Here is an 18,841-nt window from a genome sequence, read left to right as displayed (position 1 = left end):
CGACCTTGTTAGTTCAATTCAGTTAACAATAGATTTCGAGAGTAGTGAGTAGTGGTTCATCTGCCGGATGGCTTTGGAAATTCTGCGACAAGATGTACATTGTCACAATAGCTAATATTTGTGCTTTTAGTTACGTTTATTCGTATTAGAATTTAATTCACCTGAATTAAAATCCAAAATAAAACTCACCATAAAATAATTTTAACTTTATTTCATTCAAAAAACGTGAATGGTACACGAGGCAGTTCCGGCACATTTTGTTAGATTTTTCAACGCTATACTGTATAGAGCTCTTTCGATGGCCAGCATATCTTTGGCTCCATTATCAAGCTGTTGTGGATCGTCAGACATGTCATAAAACTCTGTAAAATCCTTATTTAAAAAAAAGAAAATAACAATTATTTCAAAAAACAAATTTCTAAAAAAAATCTCAAAACCTACCTCATCATCTTCAAATTCACAATATAAATGATTAATCCCATAGGCAAAATTACGCACACACGAATATGTATTATTCCATGAATCTTGGCAGTGACATGCCGCCTCTACAGTGCACCCAGCCATACGATCTTCAGGTTGCCACATGGGACATTCAGATCTATAGGTTTTTAAATTACCCTCACCTTTGTGTTGCACCAGCAAACCACGACTATAATACATATCGGTGGAGGGATCATAACTATCCGCATTTACAATAAACGGCTGCAAAGATTGACCATCCATTTGGGGATCTAATGGTAAATTTAACCATTCCAAAATTGTGGGTAATAAATCGATTAATAATATTGGTGTTGTTATTTTAACGCCGGGTTTTATATTGGGACCTCTTATCAAAAAGGGAATTTGAATATCTGTTTCGTAGGGTTGACGTTTGTCGAAGGGTTGGGCAAATTGTCCAATGTGATAACCATTATCGGAGGTATATATAATATAGGTATTTTCCAAATCTTGAGATTGTTGTAATTTATGTACAACACTGGCCACCAGTTCATCAACAGCCAACAGTGATTCCCAACGTTTGGCAAAAAATGTATCCATTAAATTTAGGGTTTCTTGGGGTATTTCTTGCGAATTGGCCAAAAGCCAATGTTTTTCTAAAATTTCAATAATAAAATAATTCTATTAAAAAGGTAAAAATTAATGTTTATGTTTATCCTACCTTTATCAACCTTATTAAAACTAAGTGTCCTCTTGGCCCTGGTATTATTGTAAACACCTTTGTGACGTTCAGCCGGCGTAAAAGGTTGATGTGGTGCCGGTGGTGCAATAAATGCCAAAAACGGAGATGCCTTGTCCCTTTTATCCAAAAAATCCAATGTTTTATCACGCAACAAATCCGTCAAGTAGACATTACTATAACTAACATTGTGGTTATTTTCCCTTAGGGTGAAATTATAATAAATCGAATTGCCATGCAGGCCATAGAAATTCTGCCAACCAGGTGGTACTTCCCCGCCATGATAAGCATTTAAATATTTCCCAGCATAGAATGTCGTATAACCGGCATTTGCAAGTATGGTGGCCAATGTATGTTTTTCATCCTTGGCGCGCCAATGACTGCCATAACAACCACCACTTAGGGAATTATTAAAAGTTAAATGATTGTGGGCATATTTACCCGTCAATATACTAGCCCTGGATGGACAACACATTGGCGAGGAGGTATACTATAGAAAATTTGAGAATTTACTATAAAAAATAAAAATTATATGGAACAAAGACTTACGGCATTCTCAATTGTTGCTCCGGCCGAACCTATTAGATTTCTTACATTTCTCATTGGCTGCATACCATCCAATACCACATCCTGATCATCGGTTAAAATGATCAAGATATTGGGTTGTTTGTTTCCTACAGCTGTATCTAACAGCAAACAGGCGACAATGAACCATAACTTCATTCTTTGTGAAGAACCACTTATTCCGATTCCGACTTTGTTTTTAATAAAGTATTTGTTTACTGTTGATATACAGAATATGACTAAAGAACCTGACACCTTTGTCTTCTTTGAATATAATTTTACTTACTTCTGGTGGCACTGATGACATTGATTATTAATACCCACACAAAGACGCGTTAAGTGTTTTAAGTTGCGTTGCCATGGAAAAAGTGACCAAGTATAGATATTGAAACTTGTTGAATAAATATTTGTTTTGTCGTTTGGACAAACAAATATGAAGGGTTTTCAAAAGAAGTGTCTCTTTTTATGCGGAAAATAATTAAAGAGTATTCTTTCTTTAAATTATTAATCACTTTTCGGATTCTCTTTGAGGTTATGTTACAATGAAAAATACTATTTTTTAGAAAACAAAACAATTTGATTTGTGTAGTTTTCACTCATTAACGGTAATTAAATATTTGTATTATTTTTCTGAATGAATACTAAACTCTCTATTGGAAAATGTTCACATACACAAATTTTTAAACAAGAAAAATCCGGGAATCATTTGAAAGGTCTAGAAGTGTTCTTTGCAATACAGAAATATCGGAAAAAATATTCTGGCTGCACTTCAGTTATCGAATAAATCTTTCAAAGCTCGTTTCAATTTTCAGAGAAAAAAAATTGATATTCCTCTTGGCTACAGGAATATTAAAAAACACCACTCCTACCAGGTTTCCTTTGGTAAGTCTTGAAATGATCTTTCGAACACAGACATATCCAAAATAATAGCCGTTTTATTAAAAACCCAGGTACTATTTAAACCACAGCGAAATATTTAATTAGCCACCCCTCTGATAAAAAAAAAATGTGTCCGAAGAAAATATACCTTGTTGTCCTAAGTAAAGTGCCCTTCAGAAGTCAGATTCTTTGGGAAACAATTCCCTATTCTTTAAAAGGCTAGCTTTGTTTTTGAATTGAAGAAGCTGTCCTTCTAAAATAAGTCTTGAAATGATCTTTCCAACACAGACGTATATAAAATAATAGCCGTTTTATTAAAAACCCGGGTACTATTTAAACAACATTTAATTAGCCGATGAAAGGATGCCTGAAGATAAGAGACCTTGTTGTCCCAAGTAAAGTGCCCTTTAGAAGTCTGATTCTTTTGGGAAACCATTTCCTTTATATGGTACGTTTGTTTCTAATGAAAACTGGCACCTATTCCTTAAAAGGTTAGCTTTTTTTGTTTTTCCATTAAAACCCATGTCCTTCTAATAGAAACCGCCATAAAGTGCTCTTCAGAAATCGGATCCCTTTGGGAAACTATCACCTTTACGGGTACCTTTGTTAATAATGAAAACGGGTCATATTCCTTAAAAGGTATGCTTTGTTTTTCCATTAAAAAACATGTACTTCTAAGAAAAACAATCATAAAAAATCAAGAATTCTTTAAATGGACACATTTATTTTTTTAATTAAAGTAATATTTCCACTAGGAAAAGAAGCCTTCAGAAATAAATAAATATATGATAGATTAAGGAATATTTTCATTTAAAAGAGATCCTCCTTCTTTTAAAGAATAACCTAGTTCCTATGAAAAATAGTTCCCATAAATATTGTTCAAAAATCTGTAACATTAGAGAATGTTTTCTTTTAAAAAAGATGCCTGTTGTTTTAAAATCACTTTAAAAAAGAAATCACTTTAAAATTAATTTCAATAAAAAAAACTGTTTTTTGTCCAACGAATATTTTAGATTTGGACTGAGGATTTCAATCGGAGACAAAGTAAAAAATTGGATTACATTTTCCCTTTTTTATAACTTACCTTTCTCTTTCCCTCCATTTTGAATAAAAAACTCTTTGAAAAATTATTTTTTGGCATATTTTGATAAATTGTTATTTTTTTCCTTTATTTTAACATTCGTTTCGTATTTGTTTTTATTTTTTAAGAAAAATTTATTTTTTTCTCCATTTGTTTTAGTGATGTTTTGTGTGGCATTTAGTTTTGGTTTACGCGCCTACACATATACAAAATTTGTTCCTGGTGAGTGTGCCTGCGGTACCTTAGTTCTTTCTTTTAGGATTTTTTTCCAATTTCCAATATGCGGAGTTTAATTTATATTCTCCAAATTGATTTACTTCCAATCAATGTGGTTTTTTGTTTGTTTTATTTATCTAAAATGTTTTTTATTTAATTTTCGATTTTTTCTCTAATTTTGGGTAAAAAAAATGATTCTGTTTTCTTATAACATTGCAATGCAGCTGATACTGCCGGGCAATGTTTGACAAATTACAAAAATTTAGCATAGTGTAGTCGTGTATTTTTGGTAGGGTTTTCCAAAAAATCGGACATTGAATATCACAAGATGTAAATTATTTAAGGATTATTTAAATAAATAACGGCATTCGTTAACAAATTACAATATGATTTTTTAATTTACTAAAATGTGAATCAAAAAATAAAAAAATCGAATAAGTGAATTAGCTGGAACTAATTTATTATATAAAGTTGTGAAAAAATGTCTCAAAAATCATTTACCGGCACAACTCAAATAATTAAAAAGTAATTCTTTTTCTATAAAAAAATAAAGAAAAACATTTATTTCTTTCTAAAATTCTCATTTAATTCCCACCTTTCCTCAACAAAACAAAAAGGCCGATTTTACATTTTATATCGCCTCAAAGTATGCTTTGATTTTTGAATATTAAACCTGCCGTTTGCAATTACTTTTTCAACGAATGCCGCTTTAATAAAAAAGGAGATTTTCCTATAATTCATGTTTATTTCTGGAACCAATCAGATTCGTGGACCAAAGTGGTGAATTACATATTTATTTCTCGCACAAATATTTTATTAATTTTCTGCATTTGATCTTCTGTGGAAAGTGTTGACGACATTGAAGAGCACAAATATTGTTATTACCTTCATAAGTAGTTCAAAACGGATAGTTTTTTTTGTAGTTTTTGTAATTTTATGTTTTTTTTTTGTCATAACGTTTTGTTTCGTTTGTTATTATTTTTATTATATATTTGTTATACTTTTTATCCCGTTTACTGTTTGTGATTAAAATGAATACTTATTTTTCTACTTTGTTTTTTTGTTTTACAGATTTTTATTTTATTTTTGTGTGTATTCTTATGGGCATTTTTTGGATGGATCCATTCGAAAATGTGGCCATCATCTGTTTCATATTAGGACGACTTATGATTACAGGCTATTATTCTTCTTCCAAAAACATTCCAATCACAGAATATATAACAATATTCTTTGAGGAGTTAGGACCTGTAATCGTCTCTCTCTCGCTTTCTCTCTGTTTGTGTGTATGATGGGTGGTTTAGTGTACACTACAGCCTATCACTACTATTTGCTAAGGGACTACAGAAAAAAATGTACAAAAAATTTTATAGATCATATATCGCAGAATGACATCTATGATCGTCACATGGCTTATCGAAAACAAAATTGAAAATGTACATGCTCAAATCTTAAGATAAATCGGTGTTGTTATACATTTCTCATACCATCAACATATCTATTATGTATGTATGTGTATAAGATACGTTTTTTAATCCTTGAAATTACAGTTGTACATTTGTTACTTTGCAGGTGGTGTACTCTATGGCCAATAAATGTAGGCCACCACCACAAATCTCCATTGACTTTGACCTATATTTTCTTCCTTTTTTGCCACAGAATCAGAGAGAACATGCAACATAACTAGCATGTACATTTTTTTTTCAAAATTCCAAAAAGGTGGTTTCCTACACGTTAAACGTCCTCTCCCACCACCACCGCCGATTTACTAAGTTCTCTTTAAGGAACATTTGGATCTATATTTATTCTCTTATAACCACATACATACACACATAATGTCATTATTTTATAACTACCGATATATATTAAAATTAAAAAAAAAAGAATATGAACAACATATATTTAAATATAAATACACAAAAGAATAATAATAATATTAAAAAAAGAGAAAACAAACAGAAAAGCAAAGAAACAAAAATACATACAATTTAGAATATTATTACATACAGATTAACATACATAAATTAGCCCTACATATACAATAATTGTTATATTCTATGGATATTAAATATTGTTGTTATCTTCTTCTTTTCTTATTTTTTTCTTAAAACACTAAAATTATAATTAATTATTCCAATATTTACAATATTGATTATGTGTTGCAGCCACTTGTTACAAGGTGACAGCGGCGGGCGATTGGTTACTGCTCCTTCTTCTCTTTCTCTTGCTTGCAGTTGACCACAAAAAAGACAATTTTGTTTTGGGGTTTATTAATCCTGCAGCCACTCTAGGAGTGTGGCCATCAGCCTTTAATACAATGCCTATCAAATTGTGGGATTCCTTTTGTATTTCTCAAGTAAATAAATAAAAAACTAGTGGTTGGTGGTTGGCTGTGACAACGACAAATTTTAGTTTCTCTGTAATGCGCACCTTCCCCCCAGCCAGTCCAAATTTCGGCCAAGACATGTTACAAATTATTCGTGGGAACTGGGGGGAAGCTGTTGTTGTTGTTAATTTGAAAATATGTTGTATCTTTTGTTGCAAGGAACTCGTCGTTTATAACTTGGCATTTGCAGAGAACCGCAGCAGCATCCACATTAAAAATAGTTTTATTTGTTGTTGTTGTTGTTGGGTTTAGTATTTTTCCAAAGCTCGCCTCAGCTTTTTACAATAAAATGGACATTAAGACTCTCGTTCCTTCTTGACCTTAATCTCTTCTCCTAGAATTGTGGTAATCTCGCCCTGCATAAAGGCCCAAGGTATTGTTGAGTTTGCCAACGGACATCGATCGCCGCTGGGACAATAGACCTCATTGCCAAGACCCTGTGTGTGGAGGAAAATAAGAATACAATTAGCATTACAAAACTAAATAAATAGCAACAACAACTTACATTTTGCCGTTTAATGCTTTCCCTACTGCATGGGAAACAGAACTTATGATGATTCACCGAAGGACATTGTACAAAGTGAGTATCTTCAAGTCGCTCCTGGCACAGTGTACACTTAAGTGTGGTATTTTGCGCTGCATTTGGTGGCGGTGCTGTTGTACCAGGTGGTGCAGTACCGGCTCCTGTACTTGTTGTCAGGCCGGTTGTTGGCTGGCCTGTGGGATTTGCACCGGCCGGTCCCGTTACACCATCAGGGCCACCTGGGGCTGACGCCGCCAATGGACCATTTGCTGGACCATTGCCAACGCCACCGCTGCTATTGTTTACCGGTCCACCCGGTCCTACGGGAGGTGCATTTGTGGGTTGTTGTGGATTGCCCTGGGCTTCGGAGCTAGTAACTGTGGTACTGGACACATGACGTGATCCCGATGAACGTCGTCCGGAAGACGAACCAGCTGAAATGAAAAAAACACACACATTAGTAGCTGCGGCATATATTGCCACACTTGCAACGTACCTGAACTGTTCGGCGAATGCTGACTACCCCGAGATGCCGTACGTGGCGGTGGTGGTCCGGGTGGACTGGGTCCATTGCGTGGGCTACCGGGCGGCAATGTCTCTGTAATAGACATTAAATTAGCCATCGGACTTGCTAATTGTGTTACTGAGGAGGCTGTTGTTGATAATTGTGGCATAGATGGTGGTGCTATTGACTGTGGTGGAAGAGGTTGTGGTTGAGATGTTGGTAATGCTGGTGGCGTCGAATTGCCCAGCGAAACGACCGGATGAGGCAGTGTTGGAAAAACTATAAAAATGCGATTCAGAGGATTTGACCCCCAACGCGAAGAAGGGAAAAAATCAAAGATTATACACATTTTTCAACACACAAAAACAGACACAAAATTTTGAACACATACAGTGATTATGTGGCAGAAAGATAATGTGATAAAAACGAATTTTGCTAAATCTAGATTGCACCTCAACGTTTGAGTTGGTTGCGAGAGGGTAAGACAAGGTCCTATATTTAGAAAATTTCTTTCTCTACAACATTACAAGGAGGAAGTGGACAGCAAATATCTATTACAGGATACTAATGCTTAGTGCGACACTTGAGGGAATTAAGTTATATTTCGAAAATCCTGCATATAAACAAATAATCCTAATGACAAGATATAAAACAAGGCGCCTAAAAACCAGAGGTTTTTAGTGTTTCTGAATCTACAATTTTTTCAATGTTTCCCCCTTTCCTAATTTGAAAACATTTCCCAGTTGTATGTACATTCAAATCATGAATGAATGAACGGAACGAACAAGAACACACTTCTTCGTCTCTGCTGGTGTGTTGGGTGGTATTTGAAAAAAATACAAAAACAAAAATATGTTCATTCTAAATTGTTGGCTGGCTATATTTAGAGACGATGTGGTCGTGTAATCATCAGTTGTTGTTAATGCTTTCTGTGTCGTTTTCATTTTCGCTCTGACGAACATGTTTTGTTTATTTGTTTTTTTTATTATTATTATTTTTCCTTCCTTCCACGTATAAAGCGTGTGTGTGTATGTATTATGTACATAGTATATAGAAAATTTATAAATAAATAATTATATGTATGTAAAGTATTTTGTATGCATATAGCTTAGTTGCCGAATAAACTATTTGAGGTTGGCATAGCCATTGAGAAATTTCCTTAAGCTGAGGGAGGATATGGTAAGAAGTTAATAAATTGGGGTAAATGGGGACTTAAGTCCTGAGTTTATCTATACTAAAATAGAAAAAAAACGTTAATTTGTAATTCTGAATTCAACAAACAAAACGATCATATTATACCCACTGTGAATGAATGCATAGCACAGCTATCAACAGCTGTTAAATATCTCAAACATCCATTCACAATAATGGCCGTTGTAGTAGTGTGGTGTGCATGATATCTACACAAATGAATGCTTTATTTTTGTGTGTATTTTTTCTCTGTTGTTCTATTATTTTTATTTGTATGACGACAGCAAATTGTCTGGTTGTGGATGAGGGAGGGGGAAGTGCCATGGAAACGGCAAACTGGCACAGTGTTTAAGAAAGTATTTTTATTTCCTATTTACAAATACCGGCATGTTTTATTAAACTAACGCTTCTTTTCATATTAAGGCATTCACAGTGAAATGACATAAGAATGTGCATAACAGCTGTTTTCTGCTCCTTATTGATAGTACGTGTAATTAATGTTTTAACTACATTGTAGGCGCAGTTGGAGAAGGGTCACATGGGGGAAGAGGATGAATATTAAATCTTTGGCTTGAAAATAATTTATTTTACTTATTACGTGTTTAATAAAAATTCTTCCTTATGATTGTGATCAAATAATCAATGCTTCTTCTTTTAGATAATTGCATTCACAATAAAATGACATCCTCAATGTGTGCATTTGGCTGATCTGCCTTTCTGCAATGACTTTATAAGGGTATTTATAAAGGTTGAAATAAATTGTTTGGTCAGAGAAAAAGGTACCGGGTGCGGTTGATTAATAATTCAGATGGTGTTTTGACAAATTTTTTTATATAGATTATTTAATATAAACCTTCCTTTGATATTGTGCCAATGGCATTCACAGTGAAATACTATCACCACTAGGTTTTTAATTACACCTTAATCATTGACGTGTGTAAAATAAACGTTACATTACTTAATTAATTAAAATTTTAGTCGTCAACACCTTTCTTTCCCCCAAAAAAATTCTTAATGGCAAAGAGCCATATTTAAAATTCATAGAACAAAACTTCCTTTTATTCTTAACTTCCTATTAACTTAAAAGAAACCCATATTTTCGTAATGATTATAAATCTCCTCGTGGAAACCCCGTCACACAAATAACACAAAATTAAGGTATTGACTAGCGGGAAACACGCAAAGGGGCTTGTGCATGTCGTTTGTTGAATGTGTGGGACCGTGCTTTATAGTATATATTTATATATATGCATGTGTATGTTTGGCCGGCTGTTTTTTCATTTCGTTTCGTTTATTTTTTGTGTTTGTCCGTTCGTCTGTCTGACTAAATTGACAAAATAACAGCAGCATGATTTTTCATTCAACTTAGTACGCATACATACGTCACTTTCAGAGTGGTGGTACTAAAAAGTAATAATGATGGTGATGGTGTCAGCAATTGTATGCTGTTTTTTTTTGCCACGGCCAGGGGAGGGATAAATGTGGGAATGACTGTTGGTGGTGGTGGCGGGTAAATTGTCGTTGGCATGCAAACGTGCATGTACGAGTACAAGTTCATTTTCTTCTTCTTTTTCGACTTGTTCATGTCGTCGTCGACGTCGTAGTGTTATAGTCTTTTTTGCCCACTCCACTCCTCCTCCCCTTCCCTGGTTTGTGGACAATGACGACGTTAGCATTTGCCAAAGTCTATTTGTGGCTTTGCCAGTCGAGGAGGAGAAGGAGACAAAGGGAGGTACACACGACGTGTTTGTTATACACAACAAACCAACGGATGCTTGGAAATTATAAGGCTGGTCTTCGTGTTTTTGGCATACATATTTGCTGCAGTCAGCCACATAACAATGTGCATCATAAACTTATGGAATCAAGATGCATACAGGGCATATATACATAATACAAATTGTTTGTATGTCTGTACAAGTTGAAGACATATTTTCAGCGGTTCGAGAAAAACACGTTAAATGCGAATAAAACTAAATATAAAAAATATATTTAAGTATTCACTTGTAAAACCAGTTCTGTTGCCTACTCACCACACAGTGCCGTCTGTCGTCCATAGGCATGACGGCCTTAAATTTCAAACAACAACAATAAACCAGTTGTCAAAAGCAAACAGTCAAACGACGAACCGGACAAGTTAAAAAAAGTGGCTGGCAGTCACGTCCAGTTTGTCCGTTTAACCATTCCAAACCGAACACCACTCAGCGCACTCATCACAATGCCTGCCTGACTGCATGACTCTGGTGTATACCTCCCCTTTCTATATAGTGTTCGTAATATTAAAAGTCTCCCGACAAACACAATACTGGACTGGTCTGAACTACTGCTGCTGCTTCTGAACGTGTTTGGCATAAATTCAAACTCCCGCGCACTAACTCATTACTAATGCTATTGGCTAGTATATGTGACCGGAATTTTTGATGCAAAACAATAACTTTAGACTTTAAGAAAAAAAAGGCACAGAAACACGCTCTGAGCTATAGCTTTCGGACGGGCCGAACATTAGTATTCCATCGCCATCACAACATCATTCAACATTTCGTGCATACAGTAATCATCATTACGGCAATTCGATGATGCCCTGAATTCTGATAAGGGTTTTTTGTTGTTGTTATATTTTCATATCAGTATTGGCAAATTTATACCCTACATTCTAAAATATAATATATTGATAAGTGTGAATTTCAACATTTTTCTAATATTCGTTAAAATATTAGGAATCATGTTTAGGATACAAATATTTACATGTAAACCGTATAAAATGATTCAGTTCTAATGGTTTATTTCAAATAGTCTACTTATTCCCTATCAACTAATTATAATATTAATACAACGCTTCTAGGTTATGGCATTCACAGTTAAATGGTATCCGTGTGAAATGACATAGGGTTAAATTGACTCTTGGGACAGCTGAGTGTGAACATAAATTAATCTAAAGCATACCTTTTCCAATTAATAGCATTCACTATAAAATGTTACTCCCAAGAACAAGCTTCGTTGATCTATAGGTTTGAATTCACTCTTGGGACAGGTGATAGCATGCACTACAAAATGATATCACCAATTTAATGAAGTTTAAGCTTTGTTTCATTTTACTGTTATCCCACATAAATGATATATTATGAAGTGGCCTGGTCACACAACAAATCCAAGCCAATGGCTATCAATTTTAACAAAATAAACTATATTTCAGTCATACGTTTATCATCACATGGCTATGTCATGATTATAAATATCGCATAGATCAAAAATCAACTCAACTGATATCTTCGAGAATTTATTAGCATTAATCTATGTATAAACATAACAAAAAACTACGTTGACAAAATATGTACGTTTGCAGGTGTGAATGGTCGGACGATTCTATTCGTAAGATAACAATTTTTATCTAATTTGCTATCTTATCTATAATTGCTTTCATTATATATCTAATCATTATTATTTTTTTTCCATTATCAAACGACCTTATCTAAATACAAAATTTCATTGTGTTTTTTATCAGGATATATAGCTACTATTGTCAATTGTTTGTTCTTTTGAAAGTCACACACATATTTATTGACCCAATATTTAAAAATTGAGTTTTGAACTTAGCTCGATGTTTTCTGTGAGTTTTTTTTTTAATCTAGTAATTTCGTTTTAATCAATGGATAGATTAATATTTAGAAATCTACGACTGATTCGAAAAATCTAACTTTCTTTGTGTCGAGTTAACATCTAATCTAAACGAGCAAGAAAAAACGTCACAGATAGATATTTGATAAGATTTTTTAATTAAATAAACACTATCAGTTTTCAATGACAATAAATGCGCAGTAAAAGAACGGCATACTAATATTTGCAGCTGATTACGTTTCAATGTGACAGATATTTATTAGAGGTAAGCAACAATGTGAAGCACCCTTGTGATCAAAGACACAATGACTATTTAAATCTTCTTCTTCTTCTGACATATGTTTTCATATGTCAAATGACTATTTAAATGAATGCATTTTTTGGAAAAGAACAGAGTTGCATTTAAATACCCCTTTAAATTCGAATTTGTACCACAGATTCTTTGCATATATTTATAGACGGATTTTCATCCTTGATCTTATGATACTGTCTTTTTAAATTTATTTTTCCATTTGTCGAGCTTTGCAATCAATACTTTCGCCATGAAAATCCCCTCCTCCCCCTATTTTTAGTTATATATACCCACACATGATATTATGCGTTTACTCAGAACTGTATGACTGGCTTGTCAACTGGTGGTGATAAGACCACAACCACATACTGTTGTATATGCATGCCATAGGCGGTTCCTTTTCCTCGCTCTTCTCGCGCAGCTTTCCACATGTGTACCACTCTACTCTACTGATGATTGTATGGTGGAATTCAAATCTTTATAATATTGTGGTGGTGGTAAATTGAAAGCGATAAGATTCCTTCTTATCACTTCAAATAAAAATAATAACAAAAGTATCCGCAAATACTATAACAATAACAAAAATATAAAATATACTGAGAAAAAGAACAAGAAAAACCGCACACAGCCAGAGACATCTGTAGAGAATTTTTATTTGTACATTGATATTTTGTTAAAAGTCCCTTTCACGTCCGTACGTCCGACCATACATCCGTTTATCTGCCTGTCTGCCTATTATTTGTATTCTGATTTCAGAGTCGTATTCGGAGATATGATGTAGAGGCATCAAAAGTAAATACCATTTGTAAATTAATATTTAGAAGGCGGAGAATTCTGAGAGACCCTATTTTACTGATAATAACAGTAACAAGTCGCAAAAGGTATATTTTTGCTGTTATCAATTTGTTTTTTGCCTGCTGCTGCTTCTGCCGCTCGCTGGACTTATCAGCCAAATTTTCCGTTTGCGATAAGATAGTCTGATTCTGGCAGAGCACAGCTTTTTCATTGGACTCACATATTTCGATTTAGCAACAGTATGTAAATACTTGTAGACAGATAAGGTATTTGTAGTAGGCGCAAAAAATATATATTTCTACACTTTAAGTTATGCATTTTTGTACCGGTCACAGATTTGCTGCATTCAGGGGATAAATTTCGAAAATATTATGGATTGATAAGTAAATATTAAAATTTTTGCCTTAGATAAGGTTCAATTTACATAATTTCCAAAAAAAAACATTGGTCAATTGACATACGTCGTCATTAAAGACACTCTATTAAGCATTCGTTATTTAAAAGGGAAAGTAGAACGAAATACGTTTAATGTAAACATAATCTAAAACGCCATTTACCTCCTCTTTGAGGATTTATTTGACATATATGCAATGGAATTGACAGTTTAGATCTACTGAATTTACTAAATGTAGTAAAATGTAAACGTACTATAAAATAGCTTTACAAGGGGTGTTCACACAATAGCATATACATTTATTGGTTCTTTCAAAGTGTCTATTCGAACAAATATCGTTTTCAACTAATTATTTGCCTTTTGCCACACGCTGTCATAAAGACGCACTCTAAAACAGGGTTTATATATAGCCGATAGTAACATTGTAAATTTTTGTATACATTTATTTCAATTGTTTAATAATACTAATGAACAAACAATTAATGTCGACTAAGGAAAACTAAAAACAATTAGTAATTTATATTATTGTCATGTTGTTTATTCTGCAAATAAAATAAACACTTCTACGTAAGCTAGACTGCGAAGCTAGAAAAGTGTATTAAAAAATTATAACTGCTGTACTAATTATATTTATATTTAGAAAAAAATGTTTGCAAATTAATAAGTCATGAAAATTTCACATTCTCATACAATGTTTATATGGACTTATGACGTGTGTTTTTTTATTTAAAATTTGAAATTGAAATAAATTTTATTCATCGTGTTTAATTTGAAGTATATTATACAAAATATACGTCATAGATTCAGATGAAGGGAGATAGCTAAAAGGAATTAGAAATTAAATGCCTAAAATGTCCGTTTATTAAATACCTAAATTGTCCGTTTATGCAAATATGTAATTTATTTGACGTAAATTCTTTTCTTTGGGTTTAAACATGTCATGTAAACATAATATTTTTTTTTCTATTTGACATTTATTTATTTCGCTTTGCTACATAATTTTTTTCATATATAAGCAATGGGATTGAAAATCTACACGTACGTTTACACATACCTTTACTATAGTGTAATGTTTTATTAAACGACATTTACATTTTAATTTTTTTACCGGGTAAACCTACTATATGAGGATTTATTTGGCATATATTCAATGGAATTGACAATTTAAACCCAATTGGGTTAACGAAATATAATGTAAACGTTCTATTAAAACCCTCCTAATGTCAACACAACCTAATCTCTTCCAAAAATTAAATAAACTCCCAAATTAGTAACCTTAAACGGCATATACATTAGAACTTTTTACCGGGTTAACCTACTTTATGAGGATTTATTTGACATATATGCAAAGGAATTGACAGTTGAAACCTATTGGGTTAATGAAAAATATGTACACATGAAAATATGTACACATGAGTAATATTAATACTCTATTCCTAGACATTTTCCAAGATTTGTTGGTGTTTTTTTTTAATCTTCCGCCTTTTTTCTGTTGTAAAATGCACGCGCCAAAATATATTCTACGTCGAATGAACAGAAAAAACAGCAACAACAAAAACAAACATGAATCCAAATTAGTTGTATATCATGTTTTATGTTTTTGTTTTTTGTTGTTGTTATATTTTTATCCTATTTTATTTTTGTGCTCGTACGACGAGTTCATGGTGCATTAAAATACTCTCACTCTCTTCACACTTCCTGCAGAGATTGTACGTACATCCATACATATGTTTTTGGGCATGCATCATTTTGACTTGTTTGCTTATTGCTTCAAGACACTTTCCTTTCTCTCATATTCTTGTTCTTCTTCATCATCTTCTTCTTCTGTTTCCTGTACAGATTTTTGTGGTATTTCAACAAAATTTTATTTAGAACATTACACAGTGAGTGTTCTGACAATGTAACAGAAAAAGAGAGTCAGGAGAGAGAGAGATTCCTGCATCACATGTAGAGAAAAACATGTTTATGAACTAGTACGGAAGCCAGTTTAGTTATTTGAGAAGAAGCAGCAAAATACAAAACGTAGTTATGCTTCTTCTTTCCTTTGTTCCGTTTCTGTTTCTTGAAAATTCCTGTTTCTGTGTGGGGCTTTGCACTGAACCAAACAAGACAGGCAGACAGGAGGAGGAATAAAGTATCCATACACTTGTATGCCTAGTTCATTTTGGCGCATACACACACATTCACATATGTACACACAATTTACTTGGCACCTCTTCTTCCTCTGTCTACTTGCTTGAGACCCTTCCCCCCTTATTTCCATCAATGAAAAAAAGACCAGTTTGACTGGGGAGATGTTGTTCAAGAAGAAGAACAAGACAACGACAACAACAACATAGTCGTATATGTAACTCATGTTGTTGTTGTTACTCGTGACTCCGTGGTCGGTGTATATGTTACGTGTGTTACGTATCTGCATAGTTGTTGTTTTGTTGGCTAGGGCCAGTGTAGTAGTGGAGGTTGTTGAATGGGATGGATTGGTTGGATAAAACGACGACATCGTTCGTTCGTCGTCTCGTCCAGTTAGTTACTTAGAGCAAAACTGGTTTGGTGACGAATGCCTGGCTCACACACAACATTGATACATACAACAACATGAACGACGACAACAACATCGTACAAACTCGTTTTGGTAGTGTAGGTAGGGGTAATTCTGTGTCTGCATGTGAATATTTGTTTGTTGGCTAACTGGCTGGTGATTTTGGCACGTTAGCAAAATTCGATCATTGCGCATGACATGTTTTGCTTCTTCATGGCTTGGCTAGCAGGCTGGTTGGCTTAGTGAACGAACGTTTAATGTGTACTAAACTAGTATTGGGGGTTAGTTCACGGGTACTCGGCTCATACATACAGGCATACAACACACTGTTTAGTTTAGTAGCTGTGTGTAAGTATGTATTATATGTTAATATACACACATTGTTATACATATCTATTTGCATATATACATACAAGAACAAGTACGCGCGCATATGAATTTCTGAATTATAGTATAGTTACAAAATGAAAATAACAGCAACAACAACAGCAAGAAGAAGAGCACTTAAAAAGGATAACCGTTACAATTATGAGCCCTTGGTATACACAAATGCAGCAGCAGCAGTAGAAGAAGAAGAATGGAAAAAAGCTTTTTTTACCCCCCTTTGGTGTAAATATCCATATACCCAGGCCCAAATATTTAGTTCGCATAGAGGAGCAAATGTGTGTGTTTGTGTGAGAGAGATTTGGGCCAAGCTCAACTCTCAACATTTTTCCAGGGTTTCCCGAAAGCGGATATAGGGTACTTTTCGATGTCGTGATAAGTGTTCACCAAGAATGCCTTATCTTATCAAGTCCGGCGATAGGTGTGAACCCCACACCGATAACAAGAAACGCCAACAGAGGAACCACGACAATTGTGTAGGTTGGTTTATCTCTCTCTCGAAAACAAATATTGTTCTGATTTAATTCCACCTAAAGCAAAAAAAAGGGATCTATGGGGACCACACAATTTTCGTTCACCAAAAAAATTAAACCTGATAAACTTATCTTCCAAGATAACGAAAAACAGACCAACCTCTGCTGAACGTTTGCCGGGAGTTAGAGGGGGAGTGTTTTTTTTGTGATTATTAGCAAACGAGTGGAGGGAAAAGATTTTTTTCATTTATCTTGTCATTATGATCTTCGTTAGCACTACCAACAATTATGACAACAACAACAAACGTGACATCGATAATAGCAATACTAGCAGTGTTATATATGCCTAGAATTATGTAGGTGGGTACACACTATTAGGTTTGAATGGAAGTAAAACGATATTTAGACATTAGAATTGTTTCCAGGTTAACCTCTTCTATAAGAATTTAAAGAATATACATTAGAACCCAGTTGATGAAAATATACCGTGCGTATTAAAAACAATATCCCTCCATTCAAAGCCCCTAGTGTGTGCACACCTTTAATTATTGCATCTCTTGCACTATACTCACCGCCAGGCTTGAAGGTGGAGGCATCAAATGAGGGCGCTCGCACAGGCTGATGTTTTTCTCTCATACCCGATGGACGTTCCGATACAAATGACACGGCTGCTGGCAATGATTCGCCTCGTGTTAGTGGCGGCCTCGTCGAGGGATCATCCAATGCTGGCCGCTTGATACCCGATGGGCCCCCGCTGCCATCTGTGTGACCATGATCATCCTCCTCTGAAGGTGATCTCTTCAAATTAACCGACAATGCTGGCGGCACGGGTCCACCAACCTGCGATGGATTGATATTGGAACCGGCTGCTGCAGCGGCCGCCGCCGCCACAGCCCGACTGGACATGGGCATGTGATGTGGTGCCATGTGTGATATACGAACGGGCCTAACATTGGCATCGTGGGCCTCCATTTTGACGGGGAAATCCATGAGCGTAGTTTGTGGCGGTCCAATACGTTGTGCAGGATAGGCGTGATGATGTTGCTGCTGACCCACTACTCCCACACTAATGGGTCCGCCACCAGCCGCCGTCACCCTATGTGTTTGACCTTGTGTGGGTGGTTGCACGGAGCTGGTCTGAACTTCACCGTTTTCATGACTCCTCTTGGAGGCCTGATGTAGGCGTTTCATTTGTCTGGCTGCATCGAGTACCAATTCAATGCGATCGGCTCCCTCATAGTTGACACAGCCACGGCACACAGCTTCGGAGAAGTCATTGATCATGGCCCAGGGCATGCGGGGCAGATCGCATAAATAGCAATGTTGACGTTTTGTTTGTAAAGACATGATGATGCTTGTTCACAATAAATGTTTAATCACTGGTTATGTTGTTTTTTTTTAATTTATTCCATTAAATTGAAAAAATTATTTTTTTTAGAGGGCACGATTTTCTGTTCACGACCTGCTCTCCTTTATTTTTTGGGGAACTAGGTATAGCTACATCAGCCTACAAAATTTACACAATACACACAATTTTCTAAGGACTTTTTTTTTTTGCTTCCTGCTTTATTTTTTGGCCTTGCTGCAGATAATATGTACTCGGTCACACTCCCCTAGGAAGGAGGATGGTCAAAAAATAACACTATTTTCTTTCAAAATTAAGGTTCACTTAATTATTATTTAATTATTTTCTTATTTTTTAATAATTTTCAAATTTAATTTTTGGTTCTTTTTTTTGCAATAAAAATTTTTTTCTCTTAAAAATTCTTATTTGGAATTTATCCGCATTCATCCACCACGGCGAACGTAAGCGTACACCATAATACACAT

At 34.6% G+C, this 18,841-nt stretch overlaps 2 protein-coding genes across 2 annotated transcripts; both read right to left on the bottom strand.

Annotated features, from left to right (window-relative positions):
* Positions 1 to 216: 216 nt before the first annotated feature.
* LOC133338908 (N-acetylglucosamine-6-sulfatase-like) lies at positions 217 to 1,900 on the bottom strand. The gene is made up of 4 exons (XM_061547038.1): positions 1,727 to 1,900; positions 1,160 to 1,667; positions 442 to 1,094; positions 217 to 372 (listed from the first exon to the last, which is right to left on the bottom strand). The coding sequence occupies exons 1-4, from the start codon at positions 1,898 to 1,900 to the stop codon at positions 217 to 219; spliced, it is 1,491 nt and encodes a 496-aa protein (XP_061403022.1).
* Positions 1,901 to 6,522: 4,622 nt separating this feature from the next.
* Positions 6,523 to 18,373, bottom strand: LOC133338871 (interferon regulatory factor 2-binding protein-like B). Its single transcript, XM_061546993.1, has 4 exons — positions 17,584 to 18,373; positions 7,320 to 7,607; positions 6,806 to 7,257; positions 6,523 to 6,737 (listed from the first exon to the last, which is right to left on the bottom strand). The coding sequence occupies exons 1-4, from the start codon at positions 18,356 to 18,358 to the stop codon at positions 6,597 to 6,599; spliced, it is 1,656 nt and encodes a 551-aa protein (XP_061402977.1). The 5' UTR covers positions 18,359 to 18,373; the 3' UTR covers positions 6,523 to 6,596.
* Positions 18,374 to 18,841: the final 468 nt, after the last annotated feature.

The sequence above is a fragment of the Musca vetustissima genome, unplaced genomic scaffold (genome assembly GCF_032173495.1).
Source record: "Musca vetustissima isolate MV318-11 ecotype Yass unplaced genomic scaffold, APGP_CSIRO_Mvet_v1 utg704, whole genome shotgun sequence".
NCBI classification, from domain to species: Eukaryota; Metazoa; Arthropoda; class Insecta; order Diptera; family Muscidae; genus Musca; species Musca vetustissima.
This window is presented reverse-complemented; position numbering and strand designations above follow the sequence as displayed.

What these genes read in the sequence shown, in the direction of transcription:
- LOC133338908 (XM_061547038.1), bottom strand. Translation starts at nt 1,900, where the DNA reads ATGAAGTTATGGTTCATTGTCGCCTGTTTGCTGTTAGATACAGCTGTA. An exon ending in GAGCAACAATTGAGAATGCC is followed by an intron (nt 1,668 to 1,726) that starts GTAAGTCTTTGT and finishes AATTTTCTATAG; the next exon opens with TATACCTCCTCGCCAATGTG. An exon ending in GTGAATTTGAAGATGATGAG is followed by an intron (nt 373 to 441) that starts GTAGGTTTTGAG and finishes TTTTTAAATAAG; the next exon opens with GATTTTACAGAGTTTTATGA.
- LOC133338871 (XM_061546993.1), bottom strand. Translation starts at nt 18,358, where the DNA reads ATGTCTTTACAAACAAAACGTCAACATTGCTATTTATGCGATCTGCCC. An exon ending in CTCCACCTTCAAGCCTGGCG is followed by an intron (nt 7,608 to 17,583) that starts GTGAGTATAGTG and finishes GCATTTTTATAG; the next exon opens with TTTTTCCAACACTGCCTCAT. An exon ending in GCATTCGCCGAACAGTTCAG is followed by an intron (nt 7,258 to 7,319) that starts GTACGTTGCAAG and finishes TTTTCATTTCAG; the next exon opens with CTGGTTCGTCTTCCGGACGA.